Source organism: Pan paniscus, chromosome 9 (assembly GCF_029289425.2).
Source record: "Pan paniscus chromosome 9, NHGRI_mPanPan1-v2.0_pri, whole genome shotgun sequence".
Taxonomy (NCBI): Eukaryota; Metazoa; Chordata; class Mammalia; order Primates; family Hominidae; genus Pan; species Pan paniscus.
The window spans coordinates 103023578-103042694 of NC_073258.2; the positions used below are offsets into that span (position 1 = coordinate 103023578).

The window sequence follows — 19117 nt, forward strand, 5'->3', positions numbered from 1 at the left end:
GTATCCAAGAGAAACGAAAGCATGTTTCTACACAAAGCCAAAATGTAGAAATAACCCAAATGCCTATCAACAGATGAATAAACAAATGTAATATATTCCTACAGTGGAATACTAGTTAGCAATAAAAAGGAATGAACTGTGGATATAACATGAATGAATCCCAAGATTATCACACTAAGTGAAAAAGTACATGCTGTATGATTTTATTTTAGAAAATTCTAGAAAATACCGACTAATCTACAATGACAAAAAGCAGATGATTAGTTTCTGAAGGTTGAAGTAGGGGAGGTGAGAAGTAGTGGGAGAAAATTTTGAGGATGATTATCTTTTTTTTTTGAGATGGAGGTTCGTTCTTATTGCCCGGGTTGGAGTGCAATGGCGCAGTCTCAGCTACCAGAACCTCTGCCTCCCGGGTTCAAGTGATTCTCCTGCCCCAGCCTCCCAAGTCCTCCCGAGTAGCTTGAATTACAGGCACCTGCCATCACACCCAGCTAATTTTTTGTATTTTTAGTAGAGACGGGGTTTCTCCATGTTGGTCAGGCTGGTCTCGAACTCCCAACCTCAGGTGATCTGCCCACCTCACCCTCCCAAAGTGCTGGGATTACAGGTGTGAGCCACTGCGCCCGGCTGAGGATGATTATCTTGATTGTAGTGGCAGCTTCACAGGTGTACACACATGTCAAAACTCATCAGTTTATGTACTTTATAATTTATTGTGTATCCGTTATATATCAAAAAGCTTTTCAAAATTTACTTGGAATATCTAATCACCTGTAACTAAAAGTTTCAAAACTCAGCTGAGTATTTATACCTTTAGTATGCTATCCATAATCTGCATATATGTTATTTGTATCGTTGGCCTTGTTACATTAGAGTCATCCCTTGGGGGATTGGTTCCAGCAAGTCCCTTATATAAAATGGCATGCTATTTGCATATAACCTACACACATCCTCCTGTATACCTGAAATCATTTCTAGATTACTTATAATACAATGGAAATGCTATGTAAAGAGCTATTATACTGTTATAACTGTATTGTTATTCTGTATTGGGAATAATGGCAAGAAAAATAGTCTATATATGTTAAGTACAGACACAGCCTTCCATTTTTCTTCTCGAATATTTTGATCCATACTTGGTTGCCTTACGGATATGAAAGGCTAACTATATTTGTTTTCATGCCAAATTCTTCCCTATTTGATTAATAATACACTCCTGCCACCAGTAAGTAAAGTGTCTTTTTTTCATTGATTCTTTCAAGTCTAATTTAGGTGAATCCTTAGGTTACTCACTCTTAGTCATGGCTCAAATATAGGTTTAATGAGAAGAGTGTTTCCATAGCCCTTCAAGGGGTCGGATATCTCCTTAGGTAACTTGGAATGATTTCCCTGCTTACTGACATCTCTAAGTTATCTTTCTTTATAAATCTGCATAGTTGGTTCTGCAGTGTCTGCTGACATAGAAATTCAGTTGTTAAATGAAGTAAAAAGTAAAAATTTCACGGCTTTTAACAAACATAGTGGCCAAATTCAAAGCAGCAAGAACATGGAGAGAGTAGTCTGCACATGATACTAGTTTTAACCTAATAAAAAGTAGGAATTTTATTTAAAAAGCTAAAATAAAAAGTTGTAAAAATAATATGAAAATTATAGCCAATTCAGTTATTTTAGTTATGACTTACAGTTTAGTGTTAGATATTTGTTTTGTGCTACAAACATGAGCATATCTTCTTTGATAAAAAGCAAATGAGAGTCTTTAGAATATTCTCCCATACTCCCATGTTTGTCACAGAAGCCTAGGCATCAGCCTTATCTGGAGTCTATAATTTTATTCATTTTAAAGTTTATTGTTAAATACATCCTCATATTTTAAGAGCAAAATAAATTCTTCAAGGAATTATAAGTTGTTTTATGCTCCAGAGTAATTCATTCACTCTGGCCTTAGGGGGTACAGCAAAAATAATTATGATATTTTGTGATAAGTGCTGTGTTCAGGATGTTAAAGACATGACATGTACGTGTCTAATCCAATCTCAAGATCGAGATGGGATCACCACGGAGAGTTTCTTCAAAAAGGTAGTGCCTTCACCAGGTCTTAAATAATACGGAAGAAAGGCATGGTATTGAGAGGATGTGTCCTCCCACAGACAGACTACAATGAGTGTAGTATCACTGTTTTAAAGTCACTTCTCACTTTGTAAGATGAGCATGGGAGGAGTCAAAAGTAGAAGATAGAAAAGAAATAAGAGGGATCCCCATAAGACTGCAAGAAAAGTTAAAAAGATGATGAGTATAAATGAAGTTACTTTTGAGGCAGGCAGGAAGAGGTGGCAAGAGGGGCCAGAAAAATCAAAGATTATACCTGATGGCCTGGTTTTTTTTGTTTGTTTTGTTTTTTGTTTTTTGTTTTGAGACAGAGTCTCGCTCTGTCACCTAGGCTGGAGTGCAGTGGCGCAATCTCAGCTCACTGCAACCTCAGCTTCCTGAGTAGCTGGGACTACAGGCATACGCCACCACGCCTGGCTAATTTTTTTGTATTTTTAGTAGAGACGGGGTTTCACCATGTTGGTCAGGCTGGTCTCCAACTCCTGACCTCAAATGATCTGCCCACCTCAGCCTCCCAAAGTGCTGGGATTACAGGCGTGAGCCACCACACCCAGCCAGTGGCCTCAGTGTTCTAATGTAGATGGAAAAGAAATAGACATGGACTTCACTGGCTGGGCATGGTGGCTCACGCCTGTAATCCTAACACTTTGGGAGGCCAATCGCTTGAGCTCAGGTGTTAAGACCAGCCTGGGCGACATATAGTGAGACCTTGTCTCTACAAAAAAATTTGGAGGAAGAGAAAAGAAAAGAAATGGACTTCCCTGAATAGGGGCTTGAGATAGTATGCCATATTTGGAGTAGTGACCATGAGGATGTGAAAAACAACTGACCAAGAACAAAACAAAACAAAAAAACCAATAAGTGGTACTAGGGTCCATCCAAAACCAAAGACCTTTAATTTGTAATGATAACATTCTGGATAGTTATGTGATTTCTTTTTATTCTTTTCCCTTAGCATTTCTCAGCAATCTCAGAATGAAAATGGAACAAATACACTTTGGCATTGCTTTGGGGTTGGGATTTGCTGGGCTGAGATAAAATTATATGTACATCAGGAATCTAAAAGGTGCTTATGCTGTTTTGAATGATCAGTCATGAATTTAAGCTTGTAGGGAAGGAGAAAAAAAAATAAGATACTAAAAGACAGCCAATAGACTAGACTAGTAAGGAGAGATGGGTCTGGAGTCTCTGAGGTTGGAGGGCTGGTAGAGTGGACATGAGTCTTTGCAGGAACTGGTTAGAAAAAAATGTGAGAAAGTAAAATAAGTGCATGTAAGATTTTGGGGAGAGAAGTTTCTAAGCCAGTTCTTGGGTATGACTGAGGGAATTCATGATTGAAATACAGTGATGAAGTGGTCAGTATCATTTCGGTGTAAAGGCGATCCCGGTATTTCAACAATGGGTTATTATATGGGTTTTATGCGTGGAGGTCATAATTCCAATGTGATGAATGCAGTTGGAATGAAAAGAAACACTGATCATCGTCTCAAAACATGACTTAAGATTTTAGAGTTGGTTTGGTTTCAAATAACAGGATCTTAGTGGCTGTGCAATGGGTGTTTGAGTGGAGTGGAGATGAAGGTCACTGGAATCCAGAAGGTTCAGGAAGCTGTCAGGTTAAGTGAATTGTCCATTTAATACTGAAGCATGTTAAGAGGCATGGAGAATACTTGGAGTGGCAAGAGGCTTTGACCAGACTCCAGAATTTTCCCGTATATAAGATGGAGTAACGAAGAGATCAGTAAATTTGAGTACAAGAAGCAGTTTACCTTGCAGGGAAGACAGGCAAACAATTTTGGCATTTGGCCAAGTCCCTAGGTTCCCTCTCAGGACATTGGTGGTTGTTTTTTTTTAAAGTATAGGATTGAAAAGAAAAGGAATTTCATTGATACAGTTAAGAAAATATTAAATAGAAACTTGTGATATAATGTGCTTCTTTTTAATGTGTAAATAACAAGATCTAAGGCTGGGTGCAGTGGCCTATGCTTGTAATGCCAGCACTTTGGGCGGCCAAGGAGGGTAGGTCATCTGAGCCTGGGAGATTGAGACCAGCTGGGCAACATGGCAAAACCCTGTCTCTACAAAAATACAAAAAATTAGCCGGGTATGGTGGTGTGCCCCTGTGGCTGCAGCTACTCATGAGGCTGAGGCAGGAGGATCACTTGAGCCTGGAAGGTCAAGGCTGCAGTGAGCTATAATTGCATCACTGCATTCCAGATTGGGTGACAGAGTGAGACCCCGTCTCAAAAAGATTAAAAAAAAAAAATCTAGAAGCACATCTTATAACGTAACTACTGTAGCATTGAAATAGCAATGATCATAAATGGTATTTTAAAATATTTGCAACAACTACAATGTGATATGAAAACATTTATATGTTCTATTGGTGAAAAGTTAGGTACAGTGAATACTAATGGTGCATACTACATTGGAGAAAATGTTGACAAATTTAGTGAAAATTAATGTGTAATTTTTTTTTTTTTTTTTTACCCCATTGAAGTTCAGAGACTCTCTGAATTCTGTCATGGTCTGCTGGTTAAGAAACTCTGGTTTAAAGGATGGTATATCCAGAAGTCATAAACCTAAAGAAAAATAAGTGGTATTTGCATGCAGGAGAATTGTAGTTTAGAAGTGGCAGCGTAGAGCTAGGAGAAGCTTTCCATACTTCAGGACCCCATGGCGATTGTGGAGGTGAGGGCTGGAGATGGTGGGGCCGTGCCTCAGTGAGCAGACTTGGCTCAGAAAGCTGTGTGGAAGGATGACGGAGTCAGGCCAGTATCCTTTGTGATAAGAAACTGTATGTATTTCAAATCAAACCCAAAAAGTAGAGGGAAAGAAAGCTGATGGTCTAGTAGAGATGATGTTTACGACAGGTGGAGAGGCACAGTGAAAATTCTTAGGAGGGTAAGAAACAGTGAACAGATAAAGGAGAGAAAAAGGACAGAGTAGTAATGAGTGTGCTACGGATGGGTCACAGTGAGATGAACTGTTTTTGAGGTCCTGGGCAAATACAGGCTGAAACCTGGGAGGTTTGGAAGCCCTTGAAGGCAGGCCTTCTGCAACCATCAGAGTAGCAACCTACAGCCTTTGCTCAGGTTTACAGGGAGAATCCTGCTGAGAAATTGTTGGATGACCCTGAAGAAATTTTACCCCATTTTAAATATTATGTTTGTGGTGGAGAAGCCTTGGGTTTGTGTTTTAACTTCTGATGTCTTTTTTTCATTTTCCTCCTATCTCCCTGCTAGAGGATGGAACATATTCTATCCAGCTCAGGATAGAAAAACCTAAAGTCAAAATGAGACATTTAATAGCAAAGTGTGAAATAGTGTTGGGGGTTGGGGAAGGATTGGTGCCTTATAGTAAAATCATCAGATGCTATTCTTCCTACTTCTTTTTTTTTTTGGCGGGGGAGGGGGTCGGGGGGTTCCAAACACACAAAACCATATAAGAGTTGTCGAGTAAAAGCAAACTTTAAGAATTATTTTTTTAGGGCCGGGTGCGGTGGCTCACGTCTGTAATCCCAGCACTTTTGGGAGGCCAAGGCGGGTGGATCAGGAGGTCAAGAGATCGAGACCATCCTGGCTAACATGGTGAAACCCCGTCTCTACTAAAAAAATACAAAAAATTAGCTGGGCGTGGTGGTGCGTGCCTGTAGTCCCAGCTACTCGGGAGGCTGAGGCAGGAGAATCACTTGAACCCAGGAGGCAGAGGTTGCAGTGAGCCAAGATTGCGCCACTGCACTCCAGCCTGGTGACAGAGTGAGACTCCGTCTTGAAGAACAAAAAAAAAAAAAAGAAGAATTTTTTTTAAAGACCAGACTTGCCATTCTATAATAACCCAAAGGAGGATTTGGGAGTATCTTCCAGAGTGAGGAAAATAACAAAAAGAAAACAAAGTAGCAAAATGTATATAGGGTGGGGGGTGGTTAATATGACTAGATAGACTTTAAATATATGTAACTTAATTTTTACTCATTTGAAATGGATAGAATTAGGTCATTCTGATTGGGAAATGTATTAACTTTAAAGTAGATGTTTTTAATCTATCTGCACGGTTACTCTGATGAACGTTTTATTTCTTTAAACCTAACATTAAATGTGTTAATCAGTAGATTGATTCTCTTTGGCTTTGTTTTATTTTTAATTAGGAGTTAGCCCTGCGTAGCCAGTTACCAACACTGGAGCAGGATGGTGGGACTCAAAATCCAGTGTCTTCTCCCGGGATGTCTCAGGAATTGAGAACAATGACGACCAATAGCTCAGATCCTTTCCTTAACAGGTTGGTGAAAGTTGCTACTGGTGAATATCTGAAAAGGATCATTGCTTTAAAATCATTCTGCTTAGTGCTTGTAATAGGCTATTTGGAACATCTGTGTGGGCCAAAAACCATAGCTGTAAATGAATCTCTCTGTAAATGGCAAGTACATGCAGAGTTGAGGATTAAAAGTTGTCTCCTGTGAGAGGAAGTGAACTGTTCAGACTTGTACAAGGGATACTTATTCAAAGTCACGACGTGTTTGCTTCTGCCTATACTGTTGACTAACAGTTACTTAAAATTACAGAATCATGAAGGAACATGTGAATGCCTTTCTGTGAAAGCAAATGAATTGCATGTTAAACCTACTTAGGATTGTATTGTAAGGATCACTGGAAGGAATTTTCCACATAGCTATTCAACCTAAAACGTTTCACCCAGCAGCACTGTAAGGCCTCATGTTCTTAAGGGCTATAGTCCAAGGAGATAAAATGTAAGGTTGTGCCTCTTTCAAAAATGCACTAAGATTAACGGCAGTATTTGAAAATAACATAGCTTAGGGATGCTTCTTAGTGAGTTACCACAAATCCTGGGTTTCAGACAGATTGCAATATTACATAAACTGCCATTTTGAAGTCTGTAAGCTGAAACAGGTCATATTCTTTGCCTAGGAAGTCATTTAAGATTAAGATTTAACTAAAATTCCTTCTTCTAGGTTGTGGAGTTTCAAACTTTTTAAAATATGGGATTAGTTTACGCTTTGGATTCCTTTTCTAACTGATTTAAATAACACACTTTCTTAAATACTCAAAGGTATTTTGCACTAGGAAAACTATTACACCACCTTTTCAGTTCTCACCAATTGAATTGGAAACTTAGTAATTCCAAGAGAAAATATCTTATCCTGCTAAAAGTATTTAGTGCAATAGAATTCACCATTTACTCAGTTTTTAAGATTAGTACTGGTGGCCTAGTTGGAAGGTTTGATTTTGAAGACCATCTAAAATGTATTTTAAGTTTGTATTTACTCTTCTGACATAACAGTTTAAAGTTCTAAAAGTAAGTGTATTTATATAAGATTATAGTTCTAGACTTAAACTGAGGCTAATTAAGAGAGGCATAGCCTCAGAACTTTTTTTCCAACAAGGAAAATTTCATATCCATGTAATTCCAGTACCTGTCTTGTTGAAGGGGCTATATTAATCCCAGGGATAAAAATTAGACCATTTTAAAAATGGATAGGCTGCATATCCTTCTGACAGTCACTTATGAAGGTTTTTTTTCATAAAACTTTTGATGAGAGCTGGGCTACAATTTGAGATTCTATTTTCTGGGAAGATCGGAGTGGCAGATAATCAGTGTTACTAATCTAAGGGCAGAATTATATATGCATTCTCTGCAGTACCCCCAGTTTCTAATAATAGCTTACATCTGACTTTGACTTTTTTTTTTCTTTAAAAAAAAAAAAAAAAAAAAAAAAAACTCTTGGCTGGGCATGATGGCTCATGCCTGTAATCCCAGCACTTTGGGAGGCCAAGGCAAGTGGACCACCACCTGGGGTAAGAGTTCGAGACCAGCCTGACCAACATGGCGAAACCCCATCTTTACTAAAAATACAAAATTAGTTGGGCATGGTCACGCATGCCTATAATCCCAGCTACTCGGGAGGCTGAGGCAGGAGAATTGCTTGAACCCGGGAGGCAGAGGTTGCGGTGAGCCGAGATCATGCCGTTGCACTCCAGCCTGGGCAACAAGAGTGAAACTTGGTCTCAAAAAACAAAAAGACAAACAGAAAAACCTCTTGATGGTTTTTCCCTTGTTTACTATTTGATTTATATATATTCCTTAAGCTCTAAATACTTTTTGCCCCAACTTGCCTTGGCATTGACTCTTAGTAGTAATGCTGAGTTCCCTTATCTCCCTTTTACTTTTACCCTCAAAGCTTACTCAGATGTCCCCCTCCATGAAACCTTTACCCTTTACTTCTAAGCTCCCTGTTTGTTCTGAAAGCACTGTGCTTACATCTGAGTTCATATAGCCCCTGTATATGATTCATTAGTATATTTGTTCGTTTCCCTCCTTGAAGTTGTGAGCCTCTCACAAAACATTGTTTGTAGGTGGTGGTGATTGTTAACCTCTTTATCCTCAAAGCCTAGTCTAATGCCTGTCATGTAGTAGCAGATGCTCAGTGAATGTTTACTGAATGAGTGGGGCCTGTAGGAAGTGGGGTTCTGCAGGGAACAGTTCCTCACCAGGAAAATGGCCCTGTAAACTCTGTCCTCAGGAATGCCCATGTGCTTCCCCTGTGGTTTGGAATGAACTCTGCGCAACTCTGTAAGTTCAGTTATTCAGTAATAGACTAAAATGTCTGATGTGTGTCCCATGCTTAGCAGCCGAATAGAGTGATGACTAGGACCAGGCTCTTGTCCCAGATCAGGGCAGGCAAAATACAAACAAACCACATCCTGAGGCCTTCTCATATATGGCTGCATTGTATACCAGTGGTCTCAGAGGCAAATGTGTGTTTTCTTGGATCTGTGTGAGGCTTTTGAGCCTTGGCAAAATCTGGCAGAAGCATTAGAGTAAACCAGTGATTGCAGTATATAGAATGAGGGGAGAGAGAGAACAAGGCAAATGCATTGCATCATTTAGGGAAGGCAGTTGGGGTACTGACTGAGCTTTTAGCCTTGAGCAATTGTTAAACTTGTTTTTATTTTTTAACTTTTATGTAAGTTAAATAGCTGCTTATTAAATGTACAAGCCGTAGAGAAAGTTAAAGTTCACACTCACACAGACCATTGAAGAACAACAGCTGCCTTGATTTTATGCGTTTCTCTAAGATTTTATAGAGTTAGTAGAATTCAGTGAATGCCAGCTGATGTCTGGATGCTACTAGCTTAGGAAAGTGTTCTATTTCTCAGGGTAATGGATATTTACCATACTTTGAATGTAAATCTGGGAAACCTTACTTAGTCTAAAGTGAAAATCTGTGTTGGGTCATTTTATTTTCAAGGGATGTGCCTTGCAGTTTTTTGTTTTGCTCTTTTCTTTAACTGGAGCTATATGATTTCCCGTTTCGTTTCGTACTGAAGTGTTTGAGGCTTTTTCCTCCCCCGCCCAAACACAGAAGCAAGGAGATCAAGCCACGAGTATTCTTATCTTATTGGCAGTGACTCATCTATTTTGGCTCAGTCCTAAAAGGAATTCTGGTGGTTTATTTGGGGTTGATTTTTCCTTGGCTTATGTTCTCTGCACAATAGCTAGGAATTTAACTTGAGTCTAGTGCAGACCTGTCTCCTCGCCCACCTGGAGTTTGTGTTGTGACCTCTCTGTGCCACCACCACCTGGAGAATTGAGACCTTGGGACAAGTAAGTTGTATGGGTTCCTCCGCACCCCCAGATTCAAATGATATTACAGAGAGGAGAATACTGATGCAGAGAATTTTCTGTCAGCCAGGAAAACTAACTGGGGGTATCTTTTTTTGTCCCTTATTGTCACCAAGCACAGAACCTTAGGAGAAATCTTGGTTCCTTAGAGCTGCCAGCTTCAATTAGGATTAACTTGTCTATTTCACTTCATAGCACAAGCCCTGTCTATGGCCCTGAGGGAGGGTGCTTGTTTCAGACATTGCAGGACAGGAATTTTCACTAATCCTCTTTGAGAATTATGTTGCTGCTCAGCAGGTGTTTATTTTTACCTTGAATTGATTTTTAAAATTTTTTGTGTTGGTCTTTAACTGTCATGTTTATGTAGTGGCACCTATCACTCTCGAGATGAGAGTACAGACAGTGGACTAAGCATGAGCAGCTACAGTGTCCCTCGAACCCCAGATGACTTCCTGAACAGCGTGGATGAGATGGATACAGGTTGGTATTCTTTATTCCTCTTAGTAACCTGACTTAACAGTCGGATATGTTATCACCAGGTCTCATAAGGTATTGTAAGCAAAGATGATTCAGAAGAAAACCAATTAAAATCCTGTAAATTTGAATTAAATTGATCCTGCTTTGTCTCTATACGGTGATTTGTAACTTGTCTTTTCCTAGTTTAAAAAAATATATATCATGGATTGGCTGGGTGCAGTGGCTCATGCCTCTAATTCCAGCATTTTGGGAGGCCAAAGTGGGTGTATTGTTTGAGCCCAGGAGTTCAAGACCAGTCTGGGCAACATGGTGAAACCCCATCTCTATAAAAAAACATACAAAAATAAGTCAGGTGTCATGGTACATGCCTGTAGTCCCAGCTACTCAGGAGGCTGAGGTGGGAGGATGGATTGAGCCCCGGTGATCACACCACTGCACTCCAGTTTGGGTGACAGAATGAGACCCCTTCTCAAAAAAAAAAAAAAAATCATAAATTGGATATATTAGCTCTATTTGAATAAAACTCTGACAACATGACTTATGTTAGCATGTTGATCTTAATTGGCAGGACAAACTGACAACCCTATTAGAACATCTCTCTCCTTATAGATTAGTGTCCTTAATTTTGAGAGATGTCTACATGTAATTCAGTGTTTGTCTTCATCTTTTCTCTAAGAGTTTTTGGTCCACCTTAAGTGTTATGGGGCTCAGGAAACCAGGTGGGAAAGACTAGGAGGTGGGGCTCACTCACTTTGTTAGAATAGTTGCAGAAGGCCAGGTGCGGTGGCTTACACCTGTAATCCCAGCACTTTGGGAGGCCGAGGTAGCCAGATCACGTGAGGTCATAAGTTCAAGACCAGCCTGGCCAACATGGTGAAACCCTGTCTCTACTAAAAATATAAAAATTAGCCACATGTGGTGGTGTGCGCCTGTAATCCCAGCTACTCAGGAGACTGAGGCAGGAGAATCATTTGGACCCGGGAGGCGGAGGTTGCAGTGAGCCGAGATCACACCACTGCACTCCAGCCTGGGTGACAGAGCAAGCCTCCGTCTCAAAAAAAAAAAGAATAGTTGCAGGGGTCTTGCAGGAGCTAAGAAATACCTGCCTCACAGGGGTAATTACGGAAGCATTTCTCCTGTGGCTTACCTGGCAACCATTGCCCTAGACTTGACAACTGCCAGAGTGCATGAATTGGCAGGGAAATGAAGCTGTTCTTTAGCTACCAACTCTTTCACTAACTGCTTCTATTCTGAAAGTGTTTAGCAAGGCTTTTGTGCCTGTACTCATCCAGCTCCTGGCTTTGATGCTTTCTAGAATCCACACTACCCCTCCTCTCTGATTATCTAGATGTTAAATCATCCTTAGGAGCCACTTCAAACCCATTTCACACACAACACCTTTACTTACTTCTCTAATCTGTATTGCTCTCTTCTCCAGACCCCTGTAGCACTTAATGGTTTATATTAGTTTTTCTGAAAGTATGTTCTATTGAAGCTCTGAGGGGTGTCAGTGTTGTCATATGCAAAAAAGGCTCTGTGGCCAAGTAAGTTTGGGAAACCTAGAAGCAAGGCTAGGAAGATGGATTTATTCAAAGCCCTCTGGGAAGGCTTGTTTTGCTGTTAGGAAGGTGCATCTCCTAAGGGTAGAATAAAGTATTCTTGCAGTCTTTCTATTTTAGTGTTTCCCAAAGTATATTTAAGGCCAAGGTAGGTCTATACCACTCATGTTTATGTTTAGTCTTATTATGGTGGTGCTTATCTGGAAGACAGGGTAGTGATGCTGTTGTGTTGTGTACTTGTTCTTTCTCCCGCTGCTGCATATAATTTTTCAAAGGCTTTTTTATTTTTTTCATGACTCCTTTAGTGCTCAGCACATAATAGCAATCAAGCTGTTATTGGATATCTGAACAATGTTGAAGCAAAAGTAAACTTGGCATTGTTATTTTGTTATCTGTGAGTTGTTTGACCTGATATAAATTCTAGGTATCAGTTTAGGTCAGTCAGGAGCGCTTTTCTTTCCCTGTGCATTTCTCTATGCTCATATGATACAGCCCTGATGTTAGCTTTTCAAAAAGGACTTTGTTATCTCTGTGTGTTTCCACTAGGTGATACTATCAACCAAAGCACCCTGCCCTCACAGCAGAACCGTTTCCCAGACTACCTTGAAGCCATTCCTGGGACAAATGTGGACCTTGGAACACTGGAAGGAGATGGAATGAACATAGAAGGAGAGGAGCTGATGCCAAGTCTGCAGGAAGCTTTGAGTTCTGACATCCTTAATGACATGGAGTCTGTTTTGGCTGCCACCAAGCTAGATAAAGAAAGCTTTCTTACATGGTTATAGAGCCCTCAGGCAGACTGAATTCTAAATCTGTGAAGGATCTAAGGAGACACATGCACCGGAAATTTCCATAAGCCAGTTGCAGTTTTCAGGCTAATACAGAAAAAGATGAACAAACGTCCAGCAAGATACTTTAATCCTCTGTTTTGCTCTTCCTTGTCCATTGCTGCTGTTAATGTATTGCTGACCTCTTTCACAGTTGGCTCTAAAGAATCAAAAAAAAAGAAAAAAACTTTTTATTTCTTTTGCTATTATAACTACTGTTCATTTTGGGGGCTGGGGGAAGTGAGCCTGTTTGGATGATGGATGCCATTCCTTTTGCCCAGTTAAATGTTCACCAATCATTTTAACTAAATACTCAGACTTAGAAGTCAGATGCTTCATGTCACAGCATTTAGTTTGTTCAACAGTTGTTTCTTCAGCTTCCTTTGTCCAGTGGAAAAACATGATTTACTGGTCTGACAAGCCAAAAATGTTATATCTGATATTAAATACTTAATGCTGATTTGAAGAGATAGCTGAAACCAAGGCTGAAGACTGTTTTACTTTCAGTATTTTCTTTTCCTCCTAGTGCTATCATTAGTCACATAATGACCTTGATTTTATTTTAGGAGCTTATAAGGCATGAGACAATTTCCATATAAATATATTAATTATTGCCACATACTCTAGTATAGATTTTGGTGGATAATTTTGTGGGTGTGCATTTTGTTTTGTTTTGTTGGGTTTTTTGTTTTTTTTTTTTGTTTTTTTTGGCGGGGGTGGTGGGGGGGTTGGTTGGTTGGTTGGTTTTGTCGGAACCTAGGCAAATGACCGACCGTATTAGTGAATCTGTTAATAGTTGTAGCTTGGGATGGTTATTGTAGTTGTTTTGGTAAAATCTTCATTTCCTGGTTTTTTTTTACCACCTTATTTAAATCTCGATTATCTGCTCTCTCTTTTATATACATACACACACCCAAACATAACATTTATAATAGTGTGGTAGTGGAATGTATCCTTGTTTAGGTTTCCTTACTTTCCAGTTAATTTTTAAAATGGTAGCGCTTTGTATGCATTTAGAATACATGACTAGTAGTTTATATTTCACTGGTAGTTTAAATCTGGTTGGGGCAGTCCGCAGATGTTTGAAGTAGTTTAGTGTTCTAGAAAGAGCTATTACTGTGGATAGTGCCTAGGGGAGTGCTCCACGCCCTCTGGGCATACGGTAGATATTATCTGATGAATTGGAAAGGAGCAAACCAGAAATGGCTTTATTTTCTCCCTTGGACTAATTTTTAAGTCTCGGTTGGAAATCAGTGAGTAGGTTCATAATGTGCATGACAGAAATAAGCTTTATAGTGGTTTACCTTCATTTAGCTTTGGAAGTTTTCTTTGCCTTAGTTTTGGAAGTAAATTCTAGTTTGTAGTTCTCATTTGTAATGAACACATTAACGACTAGATTAAAATATTGCCTTCAAGATTGTTCTTACTTACAAGACTTGCTCCTACTTCTATGCTGAAAATTGACCCTGGATAGAATACTATAAGGTTTTGAGTTAGCTGGAAAAGTGATCAGATTAATAAATGTATATCGGTAGTTGAATTTAGCAAAGAAATAGAGATAATCATGATTATACCTTTATTTTTACAGGAAGAGATGATGTAACTAGAGTATGTGTCTACAGGAGTAATAATGGTTTCCAAAGAGTATTTTTTAAAGGAACAAAACGAGCATGAATTAACTCTTCAGTATAAGCTATGAAGTAATAGTTGGTTGTGAATTAAAGTGGCACCAGCTAGCACCTCTGTGTTTTAAGGGTCTTTCAATGTTTCTAGAATAAGCCCTTATTTTCAAGGGTTCGTAACAGGCATAAAATCTCTTCTCCTGGCAAAAGCTGCTATGAAAAGCCTCAGCTTGGGAAGATAGATTTTTTCCCCCCCATTACAAAATCTAAGTATTTTGGCCCTTCAATTTGGAGGAGTGCAAAAGTTGGAAGTAAGAAGTTTTATTTTAAGTACTTTCAGTGCTCAAAAAAATGCAATCACTGTGTTGTATATAATAGTTCATAGGTTGATCACTCATAATAATTGACTCTAAGGCTTTTATTAAGAAAACAGCAGAAAGATTAAATCTTGAATTAAGTCTGGGGGGAAATGGCCACTGCAGATGGAGTTTTAGAGTAGTAATGAAATTCTACCTAGAATGCAAAATTGGGTATATGAATTATATAGCATGTTGTTGGGATTTTTTTTAATGTGCAGAAGATCAAAGCTACTTGGAAGGAGTGCCTATAATTTGCCAGTAGCCACAAATTAAGATTATATCTTATATATCAGCAGATTAGCTTTAGCTTAGGGGGAGGGGGGGAAAGTTTGGGGGGGGTTGTGAAGATTTAGGGGGACCTTGATAGAGAACTTTATAAACTTCTTTCTCTTTAATAAAGACTTGTCTTACACCATGCTGCCATTAAAGGCAGCTGTTCTAGAGTTTCAGTCACCTAAGTACACCCACAAAACAATATGAATATGGAGATCTTCCTTTACCCCTCAACTTTAATTTGCCCAGTTATACCTCAGTGTTGTAGCAGTACTGTGATACCTGGCACAGTGCTTTGATCTTATGATGCCCTCTGTACTGACCTGAAGGAGACCTAAGAGTCCTTTCCCTTTTTGAGTTTGAATCATAGCCTTGATGTGGTCTCTTGTTTTATGTCCTTGTTCCTAATGTAAAAGTGCTTAACTGCTTCTTGGTTGTATTGGGTAGCATTGGGATAAGATTTTAACTGGGTATTCTTGAATTGCTTTTACAATAAACCAATTTTATAATCTTTAAATTTATCAACTTTTTACATTTGTGTTATTTTCAGTCAGGGCTTCTTAGATCTACTTATGGTTGATGGAGCACATTGATTTGGAGTTTCAGATCTTCCAAAGCACTATTTGTTGTAATAACTATTTTCTAAATATAGTGCCTTTAAAGGAAAAATGAACACAGGGAAGTGACTTTGCTACAAATAATGTTGCTGTGTTAAGTATTCATATTAAATACATGCCTTCTATATGGAACATGGCAGAAAGACTGAAAAATAACAGTAATTAATTGTGTAATTCAGAATTCATACCAATCAGTGTTGAAACTCAAACATTGCAAAAGTGGGTGGCAATATTCAGTGCTTAACACTTTTATAGCGTTGGTACATCTGAGAAATGAGTGCTCAGGTGGATTTTATCCTCGCAAGCATGTTTTTATAAGAATTGTGGGTGTGCCTATCATAACAATTGTTTTCTGTATCTTGAAAAAGTATTCTCCACATTTTAAATGTTTTATATTAGAGAATTCTTTAATGCACACTTGTCAAATATATATATATAGTACCAATGTTACCTTTTTATTTTTTGTTTTAGATGTAAGAGCATGCTCATATGTTAGGTACTTACATAAATTGTTACATTATTTTTTCTTATGTAATACCTTTTTGTTTGTTTATGTGGTTCAAATATATTCTTTCCTTAAACTCTTCTTTGTTGTTTTTAACAATTGATATTTGGAACTTTTTTTTTTTTTGGCTTCTTACTGGTCTTCCAGTAGAACAAGAACTGGCAATAAAAGGTGATTACAGTAGTAACTGGGAAGACAAGTTAAACTTAAGGTTCGTTTTGCTTTAAGTTAGGCTTGACATTTGGAACTTTTGAAGTATGGATATATAATCCTTTTAACTTTGTGTTCTTACTCTTCACATACACCATCCTCATCCGTGGTAGTGTCTAAGCAGAACTGCGTCTGCTTGATTCTTAAATGACTTCACTACATGTGACAGCACAGAGGACACTGAGAACATAAGAACATGGCACTGTCTTTCAGAATGGCCTTTGGTTTTAGTTCTTTAATATATTCTCTCAGGCCAGGCGTGGTGGCTCACGCCTGTAATCCCAGCACTTTGGGAGGCCAAGGCAGGCGGATTACCTGAGGTTGGGAGTTCAAGACCAGCCTGACCAACATGGAGAAACCCCGTCTCTACTAAAAATACAAAATTAGCTGGGCGTGGTGCCGCATGTCTGTAATCCCAGCTACTCGGGAGGCTGAGAATATATATATATATTCTGTTCTGTTTTGGAGGTCATGAGAGAATACTATATATTAGTAAAAAGCATGACTTACTGGCTTATAAATAAAAACATTCACAAATTGAAGTGGTAGGTCCTGACCTTTGAATAAGAAGTAGATTTGAGTATCTTTAAAGATGGCTGGACGTGGTGGCTCACGCCTGTAATTTCAGCATTGTGGGCGGAGGCTGAGGCGGACGGATCACCCGAGGTCAGGAGTTTGACAGCAGCCTAGTCAACATGGTGAAACCCCATCTGTACTAAAAATACAAAAATTAGCTGGGCATGGTGGTGCATGCTTGCAATCCCAGCTACTTGAGAGGCTGAGGCGGGAGGATCACTTGAACCCGTAAGGCAGAGGCTGCGGTAAGCCAAGACCACGCCACTACACTCCAGCCTGGGTGACAGAGCGAGACTCATCTCAGAAAAAAAAAAAATTGATTGATTTCTGTGTTTGCGTGTATAATAGCTTCATTTATTGACACATCTATTTTGGTGAGGCAAATCTGAAAATGCTTCATATTTTACAATATATAATTTCTTTATGTTAGAACACTAATTTTGTGTAGCTTGAAATTGATTATTTCCTTTTTGTAGTTCAGATATAGTGGTGGTACATCTTGGCTCAAAACCATACCTTGTGTCTGTAGACACTGTGCTTGTTGCTCCACGGTGGTACACTTTTTGTTGGATGGTGTGAAGCCCAGTAATGTGAATCTGCCTTCATTCTGGATCTCTGAACCAGAATTGTACCATCTTTAGTTAACTCTGAGTCTAACAGAATACTCAGAAAAATGTATTTAGATTTGGGAATAGCCTCTAACGAGAACAAGGAGGAAAATTCCAAATACTTCAGAAGTATAGTAGTCATACTTAAAACCTGATTTACATAATGTTTTTCTTAGACCCCAAATTAAAGTTCAACAGCTCAGTAGGTGAATTGCTCAGCTGCAATAAGCAAGAAAACAGTCTTCCAGAGGGAGGGGGAGGGGGGGGAGAGATCAGTAACTACTAGTGAAAGGAAACCTAGGTGACTACTGCAGAAGTGATCGGTAGACTGGGGGTTTTGTTTAATTCCCCAACCCCGATTTCCATTTCTTGACAGCTGAGGTTACAAAAGAAAGGCAGCCCCAAGGAGCTGATGATGTTTTCTTACCTTCTCTAATGGCAGCCAGACTCTCCCTGCTTCTGTAATCATCAGTTTTACTGACAGAAAACCTGGCTTTATTGCGGGTAAATTCCTGGCTCCGGGGTTCCACATGTGCTAACGCTGTTGGAATCAACAGTAGCTCTGGCAGGATGTCTGCCATGTCATCCCTATTCAACTTTAAACTGTTGGCACTTAGTCTTTTTTAGCCATGAGAACTTTGTGATAAATCTTTTTTGATTTAAAGCTTAACTACTAAATTAAAGTTCAGATGAGAAGTCGGTGACAAAAAGTACTACAGTTTTTCCAAGTCACACATAAAATATGTTTTGCTACCTTGAACACAAAAAGCTCTGACATAGGTAAAATGGATAATTTCTTAACCATAAACATAGCCTTAATACTGCCACAAATGAAAACAGTTGCAGAATCAAGACATGAGCAAAACAAAATGATACTGTAAAGGTATTCTGAATTAAAGTCTGCCGTATTTTAACAAAAAACTAAACTCCCAAAGTGACCTGACTTACAAGCTGCTATGATCCTGTTAGAAACAAAAAACCTATCTTTGCCACTGAAAGCAATTATTTGGAGACCTCTTAGCAAAGAGTCTACTTCTGTAAAATTTTTGAACACCTAGTTTAGTTAACTTAAAAACAAACTTTAACTGTTAAAGAAACAAGAACTAGAGGTACTGTAACTTTGTGAAATTGGTATTGGTTTGCACTCAGTTAGTGGACAGGGCTTGATTTTTTTGTAAAAGGAACTTCTAAAAACTTCTTAGGGTTGTGACATACCTTTCCCCACGTTTCCTTACATCTTGTCCCAGGTATATTTTTGTGGAATTATAGTTCCCACGACCTTCATAGAATCTATATAAAATATGAGTTAAACTTCACCTTTTGGTTGTAATTTTACTTGGGATATTATTAGAAGCCACATCTCAGTTCCTTTTTTTTTCTTCTTCTTCTTTCTTTTTTTGAGACGGGGTCTCGCTCTGTCACCCAGGCTGGAGTGCAGTGCCGCAATCTCAGCTCACAGCAACCTCCACTTTCTGGGCTCAAGCAGTTCTCGTGCCTCAGCCTCCCAAGTAGCTTGCGCCACCCACCCAGCTAATTTTTGTATTTTTTGTAGAGACGTGGGGTTTCACCATGTTGTCCAGGCTGGTCTCAAACTCCTGAGCTCAAGTAATCAATCTGCCCACCTCCACCTTCCAAAGTGCTGGGATTACAGGCCTGAGCCACCACGCCGTGCCCCACATCTCAGTTCCTTTTAAAGCATTTGTTCTGTTTCAAATCGGGTTTTTATGTTACAGTGGA

General features: G+C 39.1%; 1 protein-coding gene across 12 annotated transcripts in view; it reads left to right on the forward strand.

Moving 5' to 3' along the window:
- Positions 1 to 16067, forward strand: part of YAP1 (Yes1 associated transcriptional regulator) — a 127755-nt gene extending 111688 nt beyond the window's left edge. For all 12 annotated transcript variants that reach the window (XM_014346977.5, XM_014346978.5, XM_014346979.5 and 9 more), the window contains 3 exons: positions 6254 to 6384; positions 10115 to 10227; positions 12330 to 16067. In XM_014346977.5, coding sequence (XP_014202463.2) covers positions 6254 to 6384; positions 10115 to 10227; positions 12330 to 12568 — 483 coding nt within the window. In that variant the 3' untranslated portion in view covers positions 12569 to 16067. The remainder of the gene's footprint in view (positions 1 to 6253; positions 6385 to 10114; positions 10228 to 12329) is intronic.
- The last annotated feature ends 3050 nt before the right edge of the window (positions 16068 to 19117 follow it).